Source organism: Anolis sagrei, chromosome 1 (assembly GCF_037176765.1).
Source record: "Anolis sagrei isolate rAnoSag1 chromosome 1, rAnoSag1.mat, whole genome shotgun sequence".
Lineage (NCBI taxonomy): Eukaryota > Metazoa > Chordata > Lepidosauria > Squamata > Dactyloidae > Anolis > Anolis sagrei.
The window spans coordinates 21,700,284-21,721,550 of NC_090021.1; the positions used below are offsets into that span (position 1 = coordinate 21,700,284).

General features: G+C 42.6%; 1 protein-coding gene across 1 annotated transcript in view; it reads left to right on the top strand.

Moving 5' to 3' along the window:
• Window positions 1–21,267, top strand: part of PYGB (glycogen phosphorylase B) — a 58,071-nt gene continuing 36,804 nt past the window's right edge. Inside the window, exons 1-2 of the mRNA XM_067463198.1 lie at window positions 1–483; window positions 19,328–19,429. Of these exons, the coding sequence (XP_067319299.1) occupies window positions 241–483; window positions 19,328–19,429 (345 nt within the window). The 5' untranslated portion in view covers window positions 1–240. The remainder of the gene's footprint in view (window positions 484–19,327; window positions 19,430–21,267) is intronic.

The following is a 21,267-nucleotide window of genomic DNA, read 5'->3' on the forward strand; positions in this document are numbered from 1 at the left end:
CGCATGCGCTGCCGCAGCCAGCCTTTGCAAGAGTCACAGCAGCAGAAAGAGAAGGAGGAGAAGGAGGAGGAAGAGGAGATATCCTGATTGGGGCTCTCCTTTTGCCGGCATCCCGATCCCTTCCCTTTGAGCTTCCCATTCCAGGAAGGGAGCCTCTCCAGTGGGTGCAGGAGCCCCTCTTCTCCTCCTTCCTCTCCTTCTTCTCCTTCTTGCTCTTCTTGCTTCTCTCCCGGGTCCAGGATGGCGGCCCCCCTGACGGACAGCGAGAAGAGGAAGCAGATCAGCGTGCGGGGCATCGCCGGCCTGGGCGACGTGGCCGAGATCCGCAAGAGCTTCAACCGGCACCTCCACTTCACGCTGGTCAAGGACCGCAACGTGGCCACCCCGCGGGACTACTACTTCGCCCTCGCCCACACCGTCCGCGACCACCTGGTGGGCAGGTGGATACGCACCCAGCAGTACTACTACGAGAAGGACCCCAAGGTGAGGAGACCGGGCACAAAGGGAAGCAAGCAGCCAGGTAGGCAGGGGCAAGCTTGGGCCTTGCCTCCAGGGGGGTTGGACTCCAACTCCCATCATTCCGAACAGCCTCAGGCCCCTTCCTTTTCCCCCTCAGCCGCTTAAGCGGCTGAGGGGGAAAAGGAAAGGGCCTGAGGCTGTTCGGAATGATGGGAGTTGGAGTCCAACCCCCCTGGAGGCAAGGCCCAAGCTTGCCCATGCCTGGACTACACTGTAGAATGGATGCCCTCTGCCCTAGCTCAATGCTATGGCATCCTGGGAAGTTCTTCCAAGGCCCTAGACCTCTTTTATGTATCTATACTAGGCATGGACAATCCTGGACCCTCCCTCCAGGTGTTTTGGACTCCCAACTCCCACCATTCCTCCTAACAGAGGCAAAGGGATTAAATACAGCAATTGCATCATAGAAATGTGATCTATTTCTTGTGGATAATTGAATATATATATTCATATATATATACACACACACACACATACATACACACACACACACTTATACATACAGGCAATGACCAGCATCAAATTATATATATATATATATATATATATATATATATATTACAGTCAATGACCAGCATCAAATGATTATCTATCTATCTATATTACACTAAAATGTTGTTATGTGCATATAGACAGACAGACAGACAGACAGATAGATACTAGCTGCCCCCTACCTCACGTTGCTGTGGCCCAGTTTGTGTTTATGTGTTTTGTGTGTGTATATATTTGTGTTTGCTTATGTTTTAATTTTTGCTTTGTATTGAATTGTTATTGTTTGCTGTTGTTGTGTTGAGGCCTTGGCCTTTGTAAGCCATATCAAGTCCTTCGGGAGATGCTAGCGGGGTACAAATAAAGTTTAATAATAATAATAATAATAATAATATATGTGGTTTTGCACATGTGTTGTAATTTTTTTTTAGTTTTTAAAGTCTCTTTTGCTGTGTTTTTCAGTGTTTTTATGAAACTGGTTTAATAGGTGTTTTGTGTCCAAATTTGGTGTCAATTTGTCCAGTGGTTTTTGAATTATTTTAATCCCACAAATGCACATTACATTTTTATTTATATAGATTATACAGTAAGAATATGTTGTATGTGTGTGTGTATATATATATATATATATTCATAATACATTATAATATGAATTATAATTATGAATATATATATATAATATGTGCATATATTATAATATGTGCATATATATAGTGTGTGTGTGCGTGTGCGCGCATGTGTGTATAATTATATAAAGCCCCCAGTGGCACAGTGGGTTAAACCGCTGAGCTGCTGAACTTGCTGACCAAAAGGTCTCAGGTTCGAATTTGGGGAGCGGCGTGAGCTCCTGCTGTTAGCCCCAGCTTCTGCCAACCTAGCAGTTCAAAAACATGCAAATGTGAGTAGATCAATAGGTACTGCTCTGGCGGGAAGGTAAGGGCACTAGGAAAATGGGTTTATATAGCTGGAGCTACGTGTGAATGTTTCAACTGACCACCTTGATTAGCACAAGCATGTGGACAATTTCAACAGAAAGGAGGAAACAATGAAAATGAAAAAAATCTGGCTACCAGTATTGAAAAAAACTCTAAAATTACAACAGCACAACAACAGAGAGGAAACAAACAAGGACATCTAATCACCTCTCAACAAAAGTTTGCTCTAGGCATTGTCAGGCCATTATATACTAACCAAGGTGGTCAGTTGAAACATTCACATCTAGCTCCAGCAGACAAGAGTCCTTTGTCCCACCCTGGTCATTCCGCAGATATATAAACCTTTTTTCCTAGTTCCAACAGACCTCACTACCTCTGAGGATGCTTGCCATAGATGCAGGCGAAACATCAGGAGAGAATGCCTCTAGACCATGGCCATATAGCCCGAAAAAACCTACAACAACCCAGTTACCCATCTTTCAATGGGAAGTGTGGGCCTACTTTTGGATGATGAAATAGTCAAGTTAATTAGGATTGTTGTTGTGTGCCTTCAAGTAATGTCAGACTTAGGGCAAACCTAAGTCTAAGGTTTAGGGCAGGGGCCAGATAAATGACCTTGGAGGGTCGCATCCGGCCTATGGGCCTTAGTTTGGGGACCCCTGCTCTAAGGCATCATATAGTTCTTACCATCAGGAGATATTTCCTAATGTTTACATGGAATCTCTTTTCCTGTTGTTTGAATCCATTGCTCCATGTCCTAGTTTCTGTAGCAGCAGAAAACAAGATTTTTCCATCTTCAATGTGACATCCTTTCAAATATTTAAACATAGCTATCATGTCACCTCTTAAGCCTCTCCAGGTTAACCTCATGGCAGTAGATGCATATCTAACAGAGATGTTGGGACAGTGAGCTTGTTGTGTTTGGAGTGTGCCAGGTCAGACATAGGCTCCTGCTGTGTTTTTGTGGGGAGTGTGGGGGACACAGAGCAGCTCTGCATATAGAAAGCAAAGTTGATGGGGTGGGGGTAGTGAAGTTTGAACTCTTCACCCCTCTTACACATTGGCATTGTGGAGTGAGAACCTTTGTTTGGAGGAGCATTAAGTGTTTGTTTGAAGGCTGTCCTTGGCTGTTAGTTAGTCATTGGAGCTGGGTGTTACCTCCTGTCCCAGAGTGTGTTGCCAGAAGGACAGTGACTTTGCCTTCAAAATGTTATTTAGTCTTTGGAGGCTTGACTTTACACGTCTGTCATATTATTAGAGTACCTTCATAATGCCATGGTTGCAACCCATCGATTTCTAGTATTGCAAGGAGCTTAAAAAAGCCAAACAGAGCTCCAGTGCTGACTTTCAGATCCTAGGATTCCTGGTCAGTCGTAAGGCCAAACAGGGGATAGGGTTACAGCCTGTGTTAGACGGGGTTACACTGCCCCTGAAGACACAGGTTCGCAGCTTGGGAGTGATCCTGGATTCATCACTGAGCCTGGAACCCCAGGTCTCAATAGCGGCCAGGAGAGCTTTTGCACAATTAAAGCTTGTGCGCCAGCTGTGCCCGTTCCTTGGGAAGACTTGACCACTCTGGTTACATCCCGAATAGACTACTGCAATGCTCTCTACATGGGGCTGCCTTTGAAAACTTCTCAGAAGCTCCAATTAGTCCAGTGGTCAGCGGCCAGGTTGTTAACTGGAGCTGCGTACAGGGAGCGTACCACTCCTCTGTTGCGCCAGCTCCATGGGCTGCCGATTAGCTTCTGGGCACAATTCAAAGTGCTGGTTTTAATCTTGAAAGTCCTGGCCCAGATTGCCTGTCCGAACGTATCTCCTGCTATGAACCATCACGAAGCTTAAGATCGTCAGGAGAGGCCCTGCTCTCGATCCCACAAGTCTTGCAAACGCGGTTGGTGGGGACGAGAGACAGGGCCTTCTCGGCAGTGGCCCCCCATCTGTGGAATTCTCTCCCTAAGAATATCAGGTTGGACACCTCCCTCCTGCCCTTTAGAAGACAACTGAAGACCTGGCTCTGGGGCCAGGCGTTTGATTAGAGGCCAGCAGCAATAGGAAAAGGAAATTTGGATTTTGCGACATGGATTCTCCCGGCTTGGCTTGGTTTTTACTGGCACGTTAATCTATTAATTTATTAGGTTCTTGTGGGTTTTTTCGGGCTATAGAGCCATGTTCTAGAGGCATTTCTCCTGACGTTTCGCCTGCATCTATGGCAAGCATCCTCAGAGGTTGTGAGGTCTGTTGGAAGTAGGAAAAATGGGTTTATATATCTGTGGAATGGCTGGGGTGGGGCAAGGAGCTCTTCCCTGCTGCAGTTAGGTGTGAATGTTTAGCTGATCACCTTCATTAGCATTTGAAGGCCTGCCTGAGCCTGGGAAAATCTGTTGCTTGGAGGTGTTAATCTGTGCTTGGTTTTTTCCTCTCTTTTGTTTAGCTGTTATAATTTTAGAGTTTTTTAATACTGGTAGCCAGATTTTGTTCATTTTCATGGTCTCTTCCTTTCTGTTGAAATTGTCCACATGCTTGTATTAATTTATTGTTAAATATTACTGATGATGTACAATGTTTTAAAATGATTTTATTGTGAATTGTAATTTTTATGGTATTTATGCTGTTAGCATCCTCTGCTCATGTGAGGCCACGCTGAGTCCCCCGTGTGGGGAGAAGGGCGGGATATAAATATATGAAATAAATAAATAACATGCTATTGTTGTGTAGTGTAGATGAACCAGCAGATTGAAGAGATACAGATACAACACAGACTCACATTTTCAACGAGAAATGGGAATCCATGGAATGTTAATGGTGGTTTCCATGACTTTTTGCATACATGTGCCTTCAAGTTGCCTGTTAATTTATGGAAACCCCATTAATTTCATAGGGTTTTCTTAGGCTTGAATGCTTAGACTCCTTCTACACTGCCATATATCTACTTTGAAGACCCTTAGAGGGCCCTTAGAGGTGGTTTGGCCAGTTTCTTCCTCTGAAATATAGCCTTCGGCACCTGGTATTCATTGATGGCTTCCCATCCAAAATACTAAGCAGAGTTGACCTTGCTTCCAAGATCGGATCTGATGTGTTGCTATACCTGCTCCAGCTTTCAGTATGAACGTCAAAGGAACTGTTGAAGATACTTAACCCATTTCAATGCATTTATAGACCTTATGCAGTTCAGACCCAAAATCAAGAGCAAACTCACTGCTTACAGCAGTGGTTGTCAACCTGGGGTCCCCAGATGTTTTTGGCCTACAACTCCCAGAAATCCCAGCCAGTTTACCAGCTGTTAGGGTTTCTGGGTGTTGAAGGCCAAAAACATCTGGGGACCCCAGGTTGACAACCACTGGCCTACAGGGTCAAAAACAGTGTTATATCATTGGGTTGTTATAGGTTTTTCAGGCTATATGGCATGTTTCACCTGCATCTTTGGCAATCATCCTCAGAGGTTGTGAGGTTGTGTTATATCACTGCTTTTGCATTGTTAAGCATGTTAGGAATTGTGGGAGTCCAAAACACTTGGAGGCCCGAAATTTGCTCATGCCTGGTGTATTCACACCATCTTCGTTAGTGGTTGCCACCATGTTTTTTGGACAGTGCAGAGGACTCTTTGTTTTGTCCTCTACTCAACAGGCCACCACCTGATTTCTAGTGTCCTTGAAGATTAATTCTTCACAGTGCACTTTCCACATACCATTAGCTTTTATTACTCTTTTCTGTACAATCTCCAGCTCGATAGTAATGAGAACATCACTCACTGCTTGCCAAGCACGATGCAGTGGTTTTTCCATCCTTCATTATGGCAGGAGATCATTCCAAAAGTACCAAACTATGTGATGTGTGTGGGTGTATTTGTGTGCATAAGGACAAAAAATAAAGGAAAGTAAAAAGACTAAGGGCCCTTCCATAGAGTCATATAACCCAAAATATCAAGGCAGATAATCCACAGTATCTGCTTTGTACTGCATTATCTGAGTCCACACTGCAATATAATCCAGTTCAATGTGGACTTTATACAGCTGTATGGAAGGGCCTAAGTTTGCAATCAAGGACATCTTCTGATGATAAAGGTTAACTGAGGAAATGGTGGCTGGGAAATAGGAACTTTTTCTCTCTCCTTGATAGAGGTTCAGTCTTCAAAAAACAGCAAAGCAACTTAATTGTTTTTAGTGTTGTTAGCTGCTTTAGGTCTCTTTTTAGAGAGATAAAGCAGGAGAATAATAATAATAATAATAATAATAAGAAGAAGAAGAAGAAGAAGAAGAAGAAGAAGCCAGAATTGAAAAGTCGACAACAGATCCCATGTGTAGACTCAGCAAGGAAGCAGATGAAACAATACATCACATCCTCAGCTGCTGCAAGAAGATTGCACAGACAGACTACAAGCAGAGGCATGACACCATTGGTCAGATGATTCATTGGACCTTGTGCCACAATTACCATCTGCCTGTGACAAAGAAATGGTGGGATCACAAGCAGGAAAAAGTTACAAACGTGTCAAGCTACTGTGGGACTTCTGGATTCAGACAGACAGAGTTCTGGGGCACAATATTCCTGACCTCATGATCATGTTAAAAAACAAAGTATGGATGGTCAATGTTGCAATCCCAGGTGATAGCAGGATTGAAGAGAAACAACTGGAAAAGCTGACACGATATGAGGATTTAAAGATCGAACTGCAAAGACTGTGGCACAAGCAAGTAAAGGTGGTCCCAGTGGTGATCAGCACACTGGGTGCAGTGCCTAAAGACCTTGGCCTGGACTTAAACACAATCGGTGCTGACAAAATTATCATCTGTAGAAGGCCACCTTACTGGGATCGGCACGCGTTATTCGCCAATACATCACACACTCCTAGACACTTGGGAAGTGTCCGATGTGTGTTCCAATATAACAGCCAGAAGAATGATCTTATCTGCCGTGGACTCATCTTGTTGTGTTTCAAATTATTATTATTATTATTATTATTATTATTATTATTATTATTATTAATGTCATGGTAGGTTGAGCAAAATCTAATCATCTGGTGCCTGTAAGGACTGGTTGAAAATGTATCAAACCAAAATAAGTCTCTCTGATGATTTATCATTTGGGTTTGTTCCTAAGTAAACATGCATAGTAGTTTCAGAAGTGTAATGTCCTTATCACTCCTGGAATCTGCCCATTATATGTAGAATTGGCCAGTATTATCTTAGATCTGTTCAGGGTTTCACAATTCTGCCCGCTGCTTCCATCCCCATCTCTGGAGCTATCCAGGCCATGGTTTTCCATGGTTTTAGCTGCAGCAAATGCAAAAAGCTAGCAGATGGATGGGCTTGAATCTGAGTGATATTTGACAATCTGGTCCCCAGGCGTTTTGGATAGATGTCCTTAGTTGTGCTGTTGGATGCAATCTGGCAGATTTTATCGTGACCACAGAGAGTGAAGTCATTCTGGTTTCCCTTTCGCAAACAGAGGATGGATTTGTCAAGTCACTGCAGCAAAAGGTGTCGTGTGAAGGATACATTCTCAGGGGGTTTTCTCACTGTGTTCTTGAGCTTTCTTAGACACTTTCCATGCATTCCTCACCAAATGGCTAATTTTTCCAAAAAGCAGTCATACTTATGTTGGTGTATATATATGTGAATGTGTGTGTATATATATGTGTGTGTGTGTGTGTGTGTGTGTGTGTGTGTGTGTGCGCTTCTTGGCAGGAGGTTGGACTGGATGGCCCATGAGGTCTCTTCCAACTATTTGATTCTATGATTCTATATGTTTATTAATCCAATTGAAGAGGCACAATAGTAATAATAATAATATTTTTAGAAAACTTTATTTCTAGTCCAACCTCTGTCCCGAAAGGGACTTAGAGAAGTTTACATACAGAGACAGGCAAACATTTTACAAAGTAGGAGCCCCAGGTGGTGCAGTGGGTTAAACCCCTGTGCCGGCAGGACTGAAGACCGACAGGTCACAGGTTCGAATCCGGGGAGAGGCGGATGAGCTCCCTCTATCAACTCCAGCTCCTCATGCGGGGACATGAGAGAAGCCTTCCACAAGGATGATAAAACATCAAAATCATCAGGGTGTCCCCTGGGCAACGTCCTTGCAGACGGCCAATTCTCTCACACCAGAAGCGACTTGCAATTTCTCAAGTCGCTCCTGACACGACAAAATTTTTACAAAGTACAAACAACATCAGAAATAATAACAATAGTAAACTTATAATGAAAAAAATAAATATTGAAATTGGAACTAGGTAGCAATAAACCAATTAGACAATAAAACTAAGACATAAGTGAACATTAAACATATATCATTAAAATCAGTTGAAATAAATTGCATTGGAAATGGCTAACAGACGTGTTTATTAAAAATATATTGTAGCCGTCATATAGTGCAAATGGTTCGCCAATATCCCGATGGATTAAAGCATCTTAGTCCTCCTCCTCTCCATACGCTAAGGTGCATAAGTGCATTTTCAGAAGTTTCTTAAAGGAGAGGAGATTGGGAGCCTTTTTTATTTCTTTAGGGAGGGAGTTTGGGAGACGAGGAGCAATCACAGAGAAGGCCCCCTCTCTCATTCCCACCAGTTGTGCTTGAGACGGGGGTCGGACCAAGAACAGAGCCATCTCCTCTGACCACAGTTTACGAGATGGCCTATATAGGGAGATATGATTGGACAAACAGCCTGGACCCAAAAGGATTAGGGCAGTGGTTCTCAACCTGGGGACCCCAGATGTTTTTGGCCTTCAACTCCCAGAAATCCTAACATCTGGTAAACTGGCTGGGATTTCTGGGAGTTGTATGCCAAAAACATCTGGGGACCCCAGGTTGAGAACCCCTGGATTAGGGCTTTATAGGTACTGACCAGCACTTTGTATTTAGCCCAGAAGTGGACCGGCAATTAGTGAAGCAGCCATAGCATGGTAGTGGTTTTCTCCCTGCATGGCGCTCCAGTTAGTAATTTGGCTGCTGATCTTAGGACTACTTGTAGCTTCCGAACTATTTTCAAAGGCAGCCCTATGTAGAGAGAGTTGCAGTAGTCCAAACTGGAAGTGACTAAGGCATGGATAACCATGGCCAAGTCTGGAGTCTCGTGTGCAGTCAGCAAAAGGAATGGGGTATATTGACAATTTAAAAAATGGGATTTAGAGACTGCACTTTCCTCATTGCTGCTTTAATTCATTTAACTTTTCGTTTTTTTAAAAAAAACTTCAGCAAAAAATGTTGAAACGTATGCACATAATTGTCAAAAGTGTTGTTTCCAAATCAGTTTGACAATCAGAGAAAGGTTGTAAAAGTAGAGTACTCAAATATGAAAAATATACATCAATAAAGATAAATCCCTCAGTTTAGTAGTTGAGCATGGCCAGCCCTGGAGATAGAGAACTACTATAATTTGCTGCTACTACAATTACAATTTGGATGTTTGTTGTTGCGTTGCTTCTGGTGTGAGAGAATTGGCTGTCTGTAGAGATGTTGCCCAAGGGATGCCCAGATGTGTTACCATCTTGTGGGAGGCTTCTCTCATGTCCCCTCATGGGAAGCTGGGGCTGACAGATGGGAGCTCACTCCATATTGCGGATTCTAACCACCGACCTTCAGGTCTTCAGGTCAGCGGCTTAGCTGGCATAAGGGTTTAACCCATTGCGCCACCGAGGCTGCTCTGTGTTGTATGACCTGATAAGATACCAGATAAGTCCTGACCTCTTGTGATCTCAAAACACAATGTACTCCTGTCCCAGCATCCCTATCAAAAAGAACAATGGATGAGGATTTTGAAAGTTGTTATCCACCAGAATGGATTACAGCTGACTTAAACTTTTCACTCAGCTACCCAACTTGAACTGTGATGCAGAAATTGGGAAATATTTAGGTTTTATAACGCCATGTAACATTTCAAATTTTCAGACAGAAAGAAAAAAATCCTAGTAGGTGTTCTGAAAAAAACTTGAGTCTGCTTAGCTTTAAGTAAAGGTAAAGGTTTCCTTTTGACATTACGTCTGGTCGTGTCTGACTCTGGGGGTTGCTGCTCATCTCTATTTCTAAGCCAAAGAGCCGGTGTTGTCCATAGACACCTCCAAGGTCATGTGGCCAGCATGACTGCATAGAGCACCATTACCTTCCCACAGAAGCAGTACCTATTGATCTATTTAGATTTGTATGTTTTTGAACTTCTAGTTTGGCAGAAGCTGTGCCTAACAACGGGAGCTCACCCCACTCCCAAGATTCCAACCATTGGCCTTTTGGTCAGCGAGTTCAGCAGCTCAGCAATTTATCCCACTGCGCCACAGCTTTAAACACCTATATATTATTATGAGAGGGACACCCACATTGTGCGGATAGATTCAGTGCATCATGTGAGTCTTCCCAGCTATTAATATTTTTCAGCTAGTGGTTCCTTCTTATGTGGGACCAAATATGCTTCATCATGGCTGTTGTGGGAGCGTTTGTCAGGAAAAAGAAAAAAATAAGAAATGAATATTTTGCAAACTACCACCAGCACTTGGCTCCTTTCCCTAAGTTAGGTACTTTGAGGCCACATTCTTGCGACACACCTATAGTATATTTCCTCCTTTGGTGTCCCTTAACTTACCACATACAACCCAAATAAAGAAAATGCTACTAAACTCGATCTGAGATGTGGAAGATAATATTCCTTAGCTTATTAAGCATGCGTACACAACCATTCAAAACATTATCTAGTCAAGCAGCAGTTTTTTCTTTGTCTAGACCAGTTCCCAACATTGCATCCTATTTGTAGACATCCTTATTTCTGTCCATTCAGCAAAAATGTCTTTGTAACTCACAAAAGAGCAGACTTTTGGGAGTTGTAAGCCAACAGTTTAAGGGCCTTGTGATTGGAAAACACAGCTCTAGGCTTCCGTTCCATGAATGCACAATAAAATATTTCTGTGAAAGAAGGTTTCAGTCTTGTTAGCTGGCATAGCTCTGTATTGCCAAAGGCTTTCATGGCCGGAATCACTGGGTTGTGGTGAGTTTTCCAGGCTGCGTGGCCATGTTCCAGAAGCATTCTCTCCTGACATTTCACCTGCATCTATGGCAGGCATCCTCGGAGGTTGTGAGTTGTTGAAAACTAGGAAAATTGATTTATGTATCTGTGGAATGACCAGTGTGGGAGAAAAAAGTCTTGTCTATTGGAGGTAGGTGTGAATGTTGCAATTGGCAATCTTTAGTCGCATCTAATGGCCTCGCAGTTTTACATCTGGTTTCTTATTTCGTAGGGGAATATTTTGCTGGGAGGTGATTAGCTGGCTCTGATTGTTTCTTGTCTGGAATTCCCCTGTTTTTGAGTATTCTTTATTTACTGTTATGATTTTAGAGGTTTTAAATACTGGTAGCCAGATTTTGTTTATTTCCATGCTCTCTTCCTTTCTGTTGAAATTGTCCACATGTTTGTGGATTTCAGTGGCTTCTCTGTGTAATCTGACACGGTAGTTGTTAGAGTGGTCCAGTATTTCTCTGTTCTCAAATAATATGCTGTGCACAGGTTGGTTCATCAAGTGCTCTACTTTGGCTGATTGAATTAGTCTGCAGTGCTTTTCATGTTCCTTGATTCTTGTTTGGGTGATGCTGTGTTTGGTGGTCCCTATGTAGCCTTTTTTACAGCTGCATGGTATCTACTATGGCTGACTTCTCTGGTTGAAGTAGTCTGCAGTGCTTTTCATGTTCCTTGATTCGTGTTTGGGCAATGCTGCTGCATTTGGTGGTCCCAATGTAGACTTGTTTACAGCTGCATGGTATACGGTAGACTCCTGCAGAGGTGAGAGGATCCCTCTTGTCCTTCACTGACCGTAGCATTTGTTGGATTTTCTTCGTGGGTCTGTAGATAGTTAGTAGGTTGTGTTCCTTCATCAGCCTCCCTATGTGGTTGTGTTTCTTCATCCGCTTCACCTCCCAACAAAGAATTCCCCCAGGCAGTAAGAAGCCAGGCATTGAAACTGCTAATCAAGGTGGCCAATTGAAACATTCACACTTGCCTCAAACAGACAAATGTTCTTTCTCCCACCCTGGAAATTCTACAGATATATAAACCCCATTTTCCTAGTTTCCAACAGACCTCACAACCTCTGAGGATGCTTGCCATAGATGCAAGTGAAACGTTAGGAGAGAATGCTTCTGGAACATGGCCATGCAGCCCAGAAAACTCATAACACCCTGGCATTAACAGCCTACGGCTGTTAGGAATTGTAGGAGTTGAAGTCCAAAACACTTGGAGGGCCCAAGTTTGCTCATGCCTGTTATAGGCATATGTTCGGAAACTATCTAGCCAAGTTGAAACATTCACACCTAGCTCCAGCAGACAAAAGTCCTTTGTCCCACCCTAGTCATTCCACAGATATATAAACCCATTTTCCTATTTCCAACAGACCTCACTACCTCTGAGGATGCTTGCCATAGATGCAGGTGAAACGTCAGGAGAAATGCCTCTAGAACATGGCCATATAGCCCGGAAAAACCTATAACAACCCATTGATTCCGGCCATGAAAGCTTTCGACAATACATTATATCTAGCCAGGTTTAGCAGGACTTTAGCGAGTCTTAAAAGACATCATCTGAGACCCCAAACTTTTCCAAACTCTGCTTCCGTTACTAATTTAGCGTTTGGAATGAATCTTTTCTTGATTTTTTATCCTGATTGCTTTCTAGGAATCTGTATTCCAGGAATGGCAAGCCAATATAAGAGCTTCAAATACCTTGTTAGTTCCTGCATCCATTGGGATTAACTAGACCTCCTTTCTTAAAGAGGTCTTTCAGAGGCTATGTACTGATGACCTTGAGCAAATAGCCTGGGTTAATAATAGTCTCTAATCTGGGTTAGTAATAGTCTGTGTAAAAAAAGGGTCTCATCTCAGCCACCATTTAAATCAACTACATGACAGTTCGACATCACATGAGTAGTAACAATGCTTTCCAACTATTTGCTGAAAGCTGTTAGGTTTTTAGAGGAGAAGATGACTCCACTTTGTCCTTTCATTCTTTCCTTGACTTTGATGCTGAAGTTTATGTTGTTTCTGTTGTTCCCAGGTACAGGCAGTCTCCCAAGTTACGAACAAGATTTGTTCTTAAGTTGAATTTGCTTGTAAGTCAGAACAGGTACAATTTTGTTTCAGTTTCACATAGGATTTTTTCCCTACCTACCCTTACCTGGAGCCCCCGGTGGCGCAGTGGGTTAAACCGCTAATCTTCTGAACATGTTGACCGAAAGGTCACAGGTTCGAATCTAGGGAGTGATGTGAGCTCCCGCTGTTAGCCCCAGCTTCTGCCAACCTAGCGATTTGAAATTATTATTATTATTATTAGTTACAGTATTTATATTCCGCCCTTCTCACCCCGCAGGGGACTCAGGGCGGATTACAATGTACATATACATGGCAAACATTCAATGCCATAGACACCCAACATATATAGACAGACACACAGAGGCTGTTTAACATTCCCGCTTTTTCATGAGGGTATTCTGGCCACCAGGGGAGCTGTCGCTTCACCATCCATTTGTGACACTGATGAAGTATTTCCTCATTTTATGCATGCTTGCTGGAGATTTTTATGGTGTCCTAAATTAGTTTTCCCGCATAAGCGGTACCTAAATTTCCTACTTGATAGATGCAACTGTCTTTCGGACTGCAAAGGCCGACAGCAAGCTACACCAATTGGTCGGAAACTCACTCCAACCCAGGCTGGCTTCGAACTCATGACCTTTTGGTCAGTAGTGATCTTAATGCAGCTGACTCCCAGCCAGCTGTGCCACAGTCCCGGTGCTGAAAGTTTTTAGACCAACCAGGAGCATCTCCTATGGAAATCAAGACGTACATATATCACCAGGAGTGGAGGACAAAATATTCAAATGTGAGTCAATCAGTAAGTACTGCTCTGACGGGAAGGAAATGGCGCTCCATGCAGTCATGCTGGCCACATGACCTTGGAGGTGTCTACGGACAACGCTGGCTCTTTGGCTTAGAAATAGAGATGAGCACCAACCCCCAGAGTCAGACACGACTGGACTTAATGTCAGGGGAAAATCTTTACCTTTACCTTTACTTAGCCTTACCTGAAATTCCTTGGTACTCAGTGTTTACTGGTGCGCTCCATCAGAGTATTAACATATTCAAAGTATTGAACAGGTCGTTCTCCAATTAGCTTTCATCCCTGATTAGATCTGAGATGTCCAGGATTCTAAGCTGGTAACTTTTCCAAGGGTTTGGCATATTACAGGGATGTGATGTTGCTCAGGTAGTATTGGAAGGGATATGACCCAACTCCAGCCCTAGAATATTATCATAATGGTGGTGTTTACATTTTATTTCTGGCTGCTATTCATCATTTATGGCAGGCATGGGCAAACTTCAGCCCTCCAGATGTTTTGGACTTCAACTCCCACAATTCCTAACAGCCTGAGTGGGAAAAGGAAAGAGCCTGAGGCTGTTAGGAATTATGGGAGTTCAAGTCCGAAACATCTGGAGGGCTGAAGCTTGCCCATGCATGTGCTAGATTCTCCTACTGTTGCTGAGAGCATCTAGGAGCTAACATACTATGACCATCACCACAAAATGTTTTTGTGGTCTCACAGTTCCTTGTTCTGCCTCGTTGTGTTGTTTTTTTATTGCCAGCACTGATCTGGACCTTGCCTGCCTACTTTTAATTTATCTAAATCATTTATATTTGTTTATTTCTGATGTTTAAAAAAATCACTCCAGCTTTCCTTTTATGATGCACGGCTTTTGGAAAGAAGCTTACAAGATTACAAAATATATGACAATATGATTATAATGAAATCCACATGCACAACAGAAGCATTAGCTCAAGTTTTGTTTTTGTTTTTTTTTTGTTTTCTAAGTACAAAATGTAAACTGGAACAAATGTGTGTTCAGCAAAAGTCAGTACCCTTGAAATCTTCTGTAATGCTCTAAAGCAACGTTTCTCAACCTGGGGGTCGGGACCACCGGTGGGAGGGGTTACGAAGGGGTGTCAGAGGGGTCTCCAAAGACCATCAGAAAACATAGTATTTTCTGTTGGTCTTGGGGGTTCTTTGTGGGAAGTTTGACCCAATTCTGTCATTTGTGGTGTTCAGAATGTTCTTTGATTGTAGGTGAACTATAAATCTCAGCAACTACAACTCCAAAATGTCAAGGTCTATTTTCCTCAAACTCCACCAGTGTTTATATTTGGGCATATTAAGTATTTGTGTCAAGTTTGGTCCAGATCCATCATTGTCCACAGTGCTTTTTGGATGTAGGTGAACTACAACTCCAAAACTCAAGGGCAATGCCCACCAAACCCTTACAGTATTTTCTCTTGGTCTTGGGAGTTCTGTGTGCCAAATTTGGCTCAATTTCATCACTGGTGGAGTTCGGAATGCTCTTTGATTGTAGGTGAACTATAAATCCCAGCAACTACAACTCCCAAATGACAAAATAAATCCCCCCCAACCCCACCAGTATTCAAATTTGGTTGTATCGGGTATTTGTGCCAAATTTGGTCTAGTGAATGAAAATACATCCTGCATATCAGATATTTACATTACGATTCATAACAGTTGCAAACTTACAGTTATGAAGTAGCAACGAAAATAATTTTCTGGTTGGGGGTGACCACAATATGAGGGACTGTATTAAGGGGTCGTGGCATTAGGAAGGTTGAGAACTACTGCTCTAGTCTAAAGAGAGGCCACAGCATAGACTACTCACCATCTTAATCGTATTTTCTGGTAAGCGAGATACAGTAGGTCAACCTTCTACTAGGCCTTCAAATGATATAATCCCAAACCATTTCAGATTTTAAAGACTTTCCAGTGAATTGTATGATTATTTGATACCTGTATTAAAGAGATAGTGTAGCCAGCGCTTTATATGAGCTTTATGATGTAAAACAGAATAGAAAATAAACAGGATGATCTTGTAAGGTTAAATAAATGCTACAGAATCATCGGAGTTGTAGTTTTGCAAGGTCTTAATAGCCTTTTCTCCAAAAGGTATTGGTGTCTCACCACACTACAACTCCCATGATTCCATAATGCTGAGCCATGGCAGCTAAAGTGGCGTCAAACTGCATTAATTTTATAGTGTAGATGCACCCTTTAGCAGCACCATGGCCCTTACAAACTGTGAAATCCCAGGAGTCATTGCCTCAAAAGGAAACATCTCCAAATGCCTTCTAATGCAAGCATTTAGCTCCTAACAGCGTAGCAGCTGCCACCTCTTGTGAATCTGCTCACAGCGATATCCGCATAATCTTTTGGACAGGATCTCATCAGGGGGCCTTTTGTTTTTAAAACGGACATCAAGGTTTCCTGTGGAAGTTTTGTGGCAAACAGTTGTCAAGAACAAAAGGAACTACATGCTCCAATTGTGATGCTCTGATATGCCAATTGTGCACTTACGTAGTTGTCAATGGGTCAGTCGATCGTGCATTCAATAAAATATTAATTAAAATCAGTTAAGTATATTTTAGATTAACTTGTGTGTAACTATACATAGAGTGAAGCAAATATTAGCAAGTGGGGTTATTTGTTAATAAAACAGTCTTTCGAAGTGTTTACAATTAATATTGGTAATGAAATTTAGTATTATTTATTTACAGTGTTTATATTCCGCCCTTCTTACCCCGAAGGGGACTCAGGGTGGATCACAGAACACATACACGGCAAACATTCAATGCCGTTAGACGTACAGGATAGACAGATAGATAGAGGTATGTGTCTCGGCTTTTTTCGAACTTCAGCGTCCTGGAGGTTATGCTCGATTCTGGCCACAGGAGGGTGCTGTCGCTCCATCCTGTATGACAACAAGCCTTTTTGATCACAGACTTTCCTCCTTGTTCTTTGATCGCTAGCTTTTTTTATGATGCCGTAAAATACCTCCCTGCTTAAGCAGTGCCTAATTTCTCTACTCACAGCTACTGCTTAGGTGGAGAGTAAGCTGGACTGAAGGTCGGGTGCTCACCCCGACCCAGGCTCAAACTCCCAACCTTTCAATTGGGAAAGATCTATTGCTGCTGGTGATTAACCAGCTGTGCTAAAGCCCAGCAGTCCACGACTTACTAACAACTCATAGTTAAGAACGGGGGTGAGATAACAGGAAGTGAGAGAAATCTACCCCTAAGAAACGAAATTCACTCCTGAGAAAGTTATCATGGGGAAAAGGTGTCTTCTCATCAATTTTTGTTTCCACAAGTCAAAATCTTAAAAATCTGGTGATCACGGGGACAGAAAGTGAGGTGAAATTTTCTGATTCAGGGGCATACAGCAAAACAAACACCACAGAGGTGTTAACCCGTCCCTATGCTATCTAAAGCTAAATATGATATATATTTGGCTGGTGCTATACTTAAATAATGTACCTGTTCCGACTTACAAATTCACCTTAAGAACAAACCTACAGAACTGTGCTTGTTCGTAACTTGGGGAATACTCTACTGGTAATCTTTTTTGTCGTATCAGGAGCGACTTGAGAAACTGCAAGTTGCTTCTGGTGTGAGAGAATTGGCCGTCTGCAAGGATGTTGCCCAGGGCACACCGAGATGATTTGATGGTTTTTATCATCCTTGTGGGAGGCTTCTCTCATGTCCCTGCATGAGGAGCTGGAGCTGCTAGAGGGAGCTCATCCACCTCTCCCCGGATTTGAATCTGTGACCTGTCGGTCTTCAGTCCTGCTGGCACAGGCGCTGGCTATGTATTATGTTCCTTCAGGTTTCCTATGGAAGAGAGTTAATCCCTAAAGCAGAGTTTTTTTTCTTTCAGCTGCTCATCTGAATGAATGTGTGGATTGTTATTAAGTCTGTGCAAACCTGAGTGTCCCTTATTTGAATTGCTTGGTTTGGAGTTTGGAATTTTTCTTAGATTTTGGACTACCAGCATTTCTTTATGTGTACATAATGAGATATTCTGGAAATGGAACTCAAGTCTATAGCCAGAATTTGTGTTCCATATACATTTTGTACCCCTAGCCTAATATACAATGCTTTTTAAAAAAAAATGTGCATGAAATAAAGCTTAAGTACCTTGAACCGCTAGAAAGCAAAAGTGTCACTATCTCCGCCATCTATGTGGACTATTTTAGATAGGTGTTTTGGATTTAGGGATTCCACAAAAGGGATGCTCATCCTGTACCAATTGCAAGGCTCTTCCTCCATTTTGAATATCATTGGAAAAGTGATTTGCATCAAATAGACATGAAGGCCATGTACAGTTAATGATGATGAGATCAGAGGGCATCTCCTTCAGGTTTACTATGGTTTGAGCAAAAGTGAAGGATTTCCATTCGAAGTCTGCTTCTTAAATCCTTGTCCATTTTAACTGAGAGTTAGACCAAGACCTCATCAATATTTCAGAGCTGCTTGAGAAATTTGATCAAGTTGATTGGTGAGGTGTAGCTTATTTTATCACTTTAAATGAGATTTGTGCTTAGTTATATATAGCATTGTCCTCCAAAGGTTGCTGAAATGAGCTCCATTAACATGAATAGGGCAAGACTCCCTGCTGGAAGTTATGCCACCAAAGATTTTATTTATTTTTTATTTGCAGTATTTATATTCCGCCCTTCTCACCCCGCAGGGGACTCAGGGCAGATTACAGTGCACATATATATGGCAAACATTCAATGCCATTTAGACATACAACATATATAGACAGACACAGAGGCAATTTAACATTCCAGCTTCCGGATTCATGAGGGTATTCTCAATTCCGACCACCATGAGCTGCCGCGTCACCGTCCTCTTGATGGACACTTGGGGTACTTCCTTATTCTTCCGCACACTTGCTGGAAGGTTTTATGGCATCATAAATTAGTTAAATTAATGTCCTTGCATAAAGCAGTACCTAAATTTCCTACTTGACAGATGCAACTGTCGGGCTGCATAGGTCGACAGCAAGCTAGACTATTAATGGTCGGGAGCAACACAGGCCTGTCTAAGCCATCAGGTGAACTGCATTCAGACCCCGCATCCCTAAACCTAGGCCCAGGAAACAGACCATCATCCCCATTCCCTTCAGAAATATCTTCATGAACAGCATCCCCATTCCCTTCAAAAGAATCAACTTGAACATGAACAACATTGTCATTCCCGTCATCCAAAGCAACTTGATTATTAAAGACAATCACGGGCTGAACAGGCTGACATACAACCGTATTGTTGTTAATGTTTTAACTGATATTTGATAATGTTTTAACTAATGCTTAATTTGTGTTTATATTGCTTTTGTTTGTTTTGTTGCTGACATCTAATGGTTGCCAGTTGTAACCCACCCTTAGTGCCCCCCCCCCCCCGGGGAGGGGGTTGAGAAGGACGGGGTTATAGCTTTCTTTATTCAGCAATGTGCAGACTGGGATGTGAATCAACGCACTGCTCATAAACTCTAATGGTGTTTTCTCATCCTTTGCTTTAGCGGATTTATTACCTGTCCTTGGAATTCTACATGGGACGAACGCTTCAGAATACAATGGTCAACCTGGGACTGCAGAATGCCTGTGATGAAGCCATTTACCAGGTATGTTTCTCCTCTGAGACCTAGTTTGATAATGTCTCTAATTTTTAGCCTGCTGTAACATGAGATGCTTGGGCATATTGTCATGGTTTCTGCCTAACAATATACATTTAGACTGAAAATTAGGTTGTTAGGGGAACCTGGGCTATGCAACACGTTGCCAGGAGGAGCTGTGGAATCATTATATCTCTGTATTGTCGAAGGCTTTCATGGCCGGAATCACTGGATTGTTGTAGGTTTTTCCGGGCTATATGGCCATGTTCTAGAGGCATTCCTGACGTTTCGCCTGCATCTATGGCAAGCATCCTCAGAGGTAGTGAGGATGCTTGCGAACCGCACCTCCTCCAAAATGAACTGAACCACCTAGACTGGGCTCTCCAGGCCAATGGATACTCCACCTCAGACATCAGAAGAGCTGCAAGACCAAGAACAAGCCACGAGAGTAAAGATGAAGATCCACCCAGAGGAAAAGTGTTCTTGCCATACATCAAGGGAACCACTGACTGCATAGGGAAGCTGATGAGGAAACACAACATACAAACAATCTACAGACCCACCAAGAAAATCCAACAAATGCACCGTTCAGCAAAGGACAAGAGGGATCCTCTCGCTTCTGCAGGAGTCTACCATGTACCATGCAGCTGTGGACAAGTCTACATAGGGACAACCAAACGCAGCATCACCCAAACACGAATCAAGGAACATGAAAGGCACTGCAGACTACTTCAACCAGAGAAGCACCTGATGAACCAACCTGGACACAGCATATTATTTGAGAACACAGAAATGCTGGACCACTCCAACAACCACCATGTCAGACTACACAGAGAAGCCATTGAAATACACAAGAATGTGGACAATTTCAACAGAAAGGAGGAAACCATGAAAATGAACAACATCTGGCTACCAGTATTAAAAAAACTCAAAAATTACAACAGCAAAACAACAGAGAGTAAACAATCAGGCACATCAAATCACTCTCAACAAAAGATTCCCCCCAGGCACTTCCAAGCCATTAAATGCTAATCAAGGTGGTCTGTTGAAACATTCACACCTTTGTCCCACCCTGGTCATTCCAGAGATATATAAACCCATTTTCCTACTTCCAACAGACCTCACTACCTCTGAGGATGCTTGCCATAGATGCAGGCGAAACGTCAGGAGAAAAATGCCTCTAGAACATGGCCATATAGCCCGGATAAACCTACAACAACCCATTATATCTCTAGTCTTCTGCTGTTTTAATCCTTTAGCTCAAATGCTGACTTCAAGGTCCAGTGCTTAGTGTTTCTGCCTATATACTTACTTAGCCATGGCAGTTGAAGTGGAATCATACCTCTATAACTGTGCAGTATGAAAGAGACCCTGTTTTTGAAAAATCTCTTTTTTATTGTTAAATCATTTGGGTGGGTGGATGCAACAAGCAAGTCCTGGAGGCTTCTAGGAGTAACAATTAACTCCATTTAACGGACAGAGAAGAGATGGGTGCATACAGAATCCAGGGCCAGAAATATAGCCTTATTTTCCCCACTCCTGTGTTAGAAGTTAGACCACTTTTGCAAATTTGAATCAAATCATACTTTGAGATCCTAGTCTGACAACTTCTCACAAACTATGGCTTATTTATTTATTTATTTACAGTATTTATATACCGCCTTTGAAGTCTTCTGCCAACAGTTGACCAAACAGGCACAGAAAAGAGATGTAGTAGTCATGGGCGATTTCAACTATCCCGATATTTGCTGGAAAACAAACTCGGCCAAGAGTACAAGGTCCAACAAATTCCTCGCTTGCCTGGCAGACAATTTCATGGTCCAGAAGGTAGAAGAGGCAACAAGGGG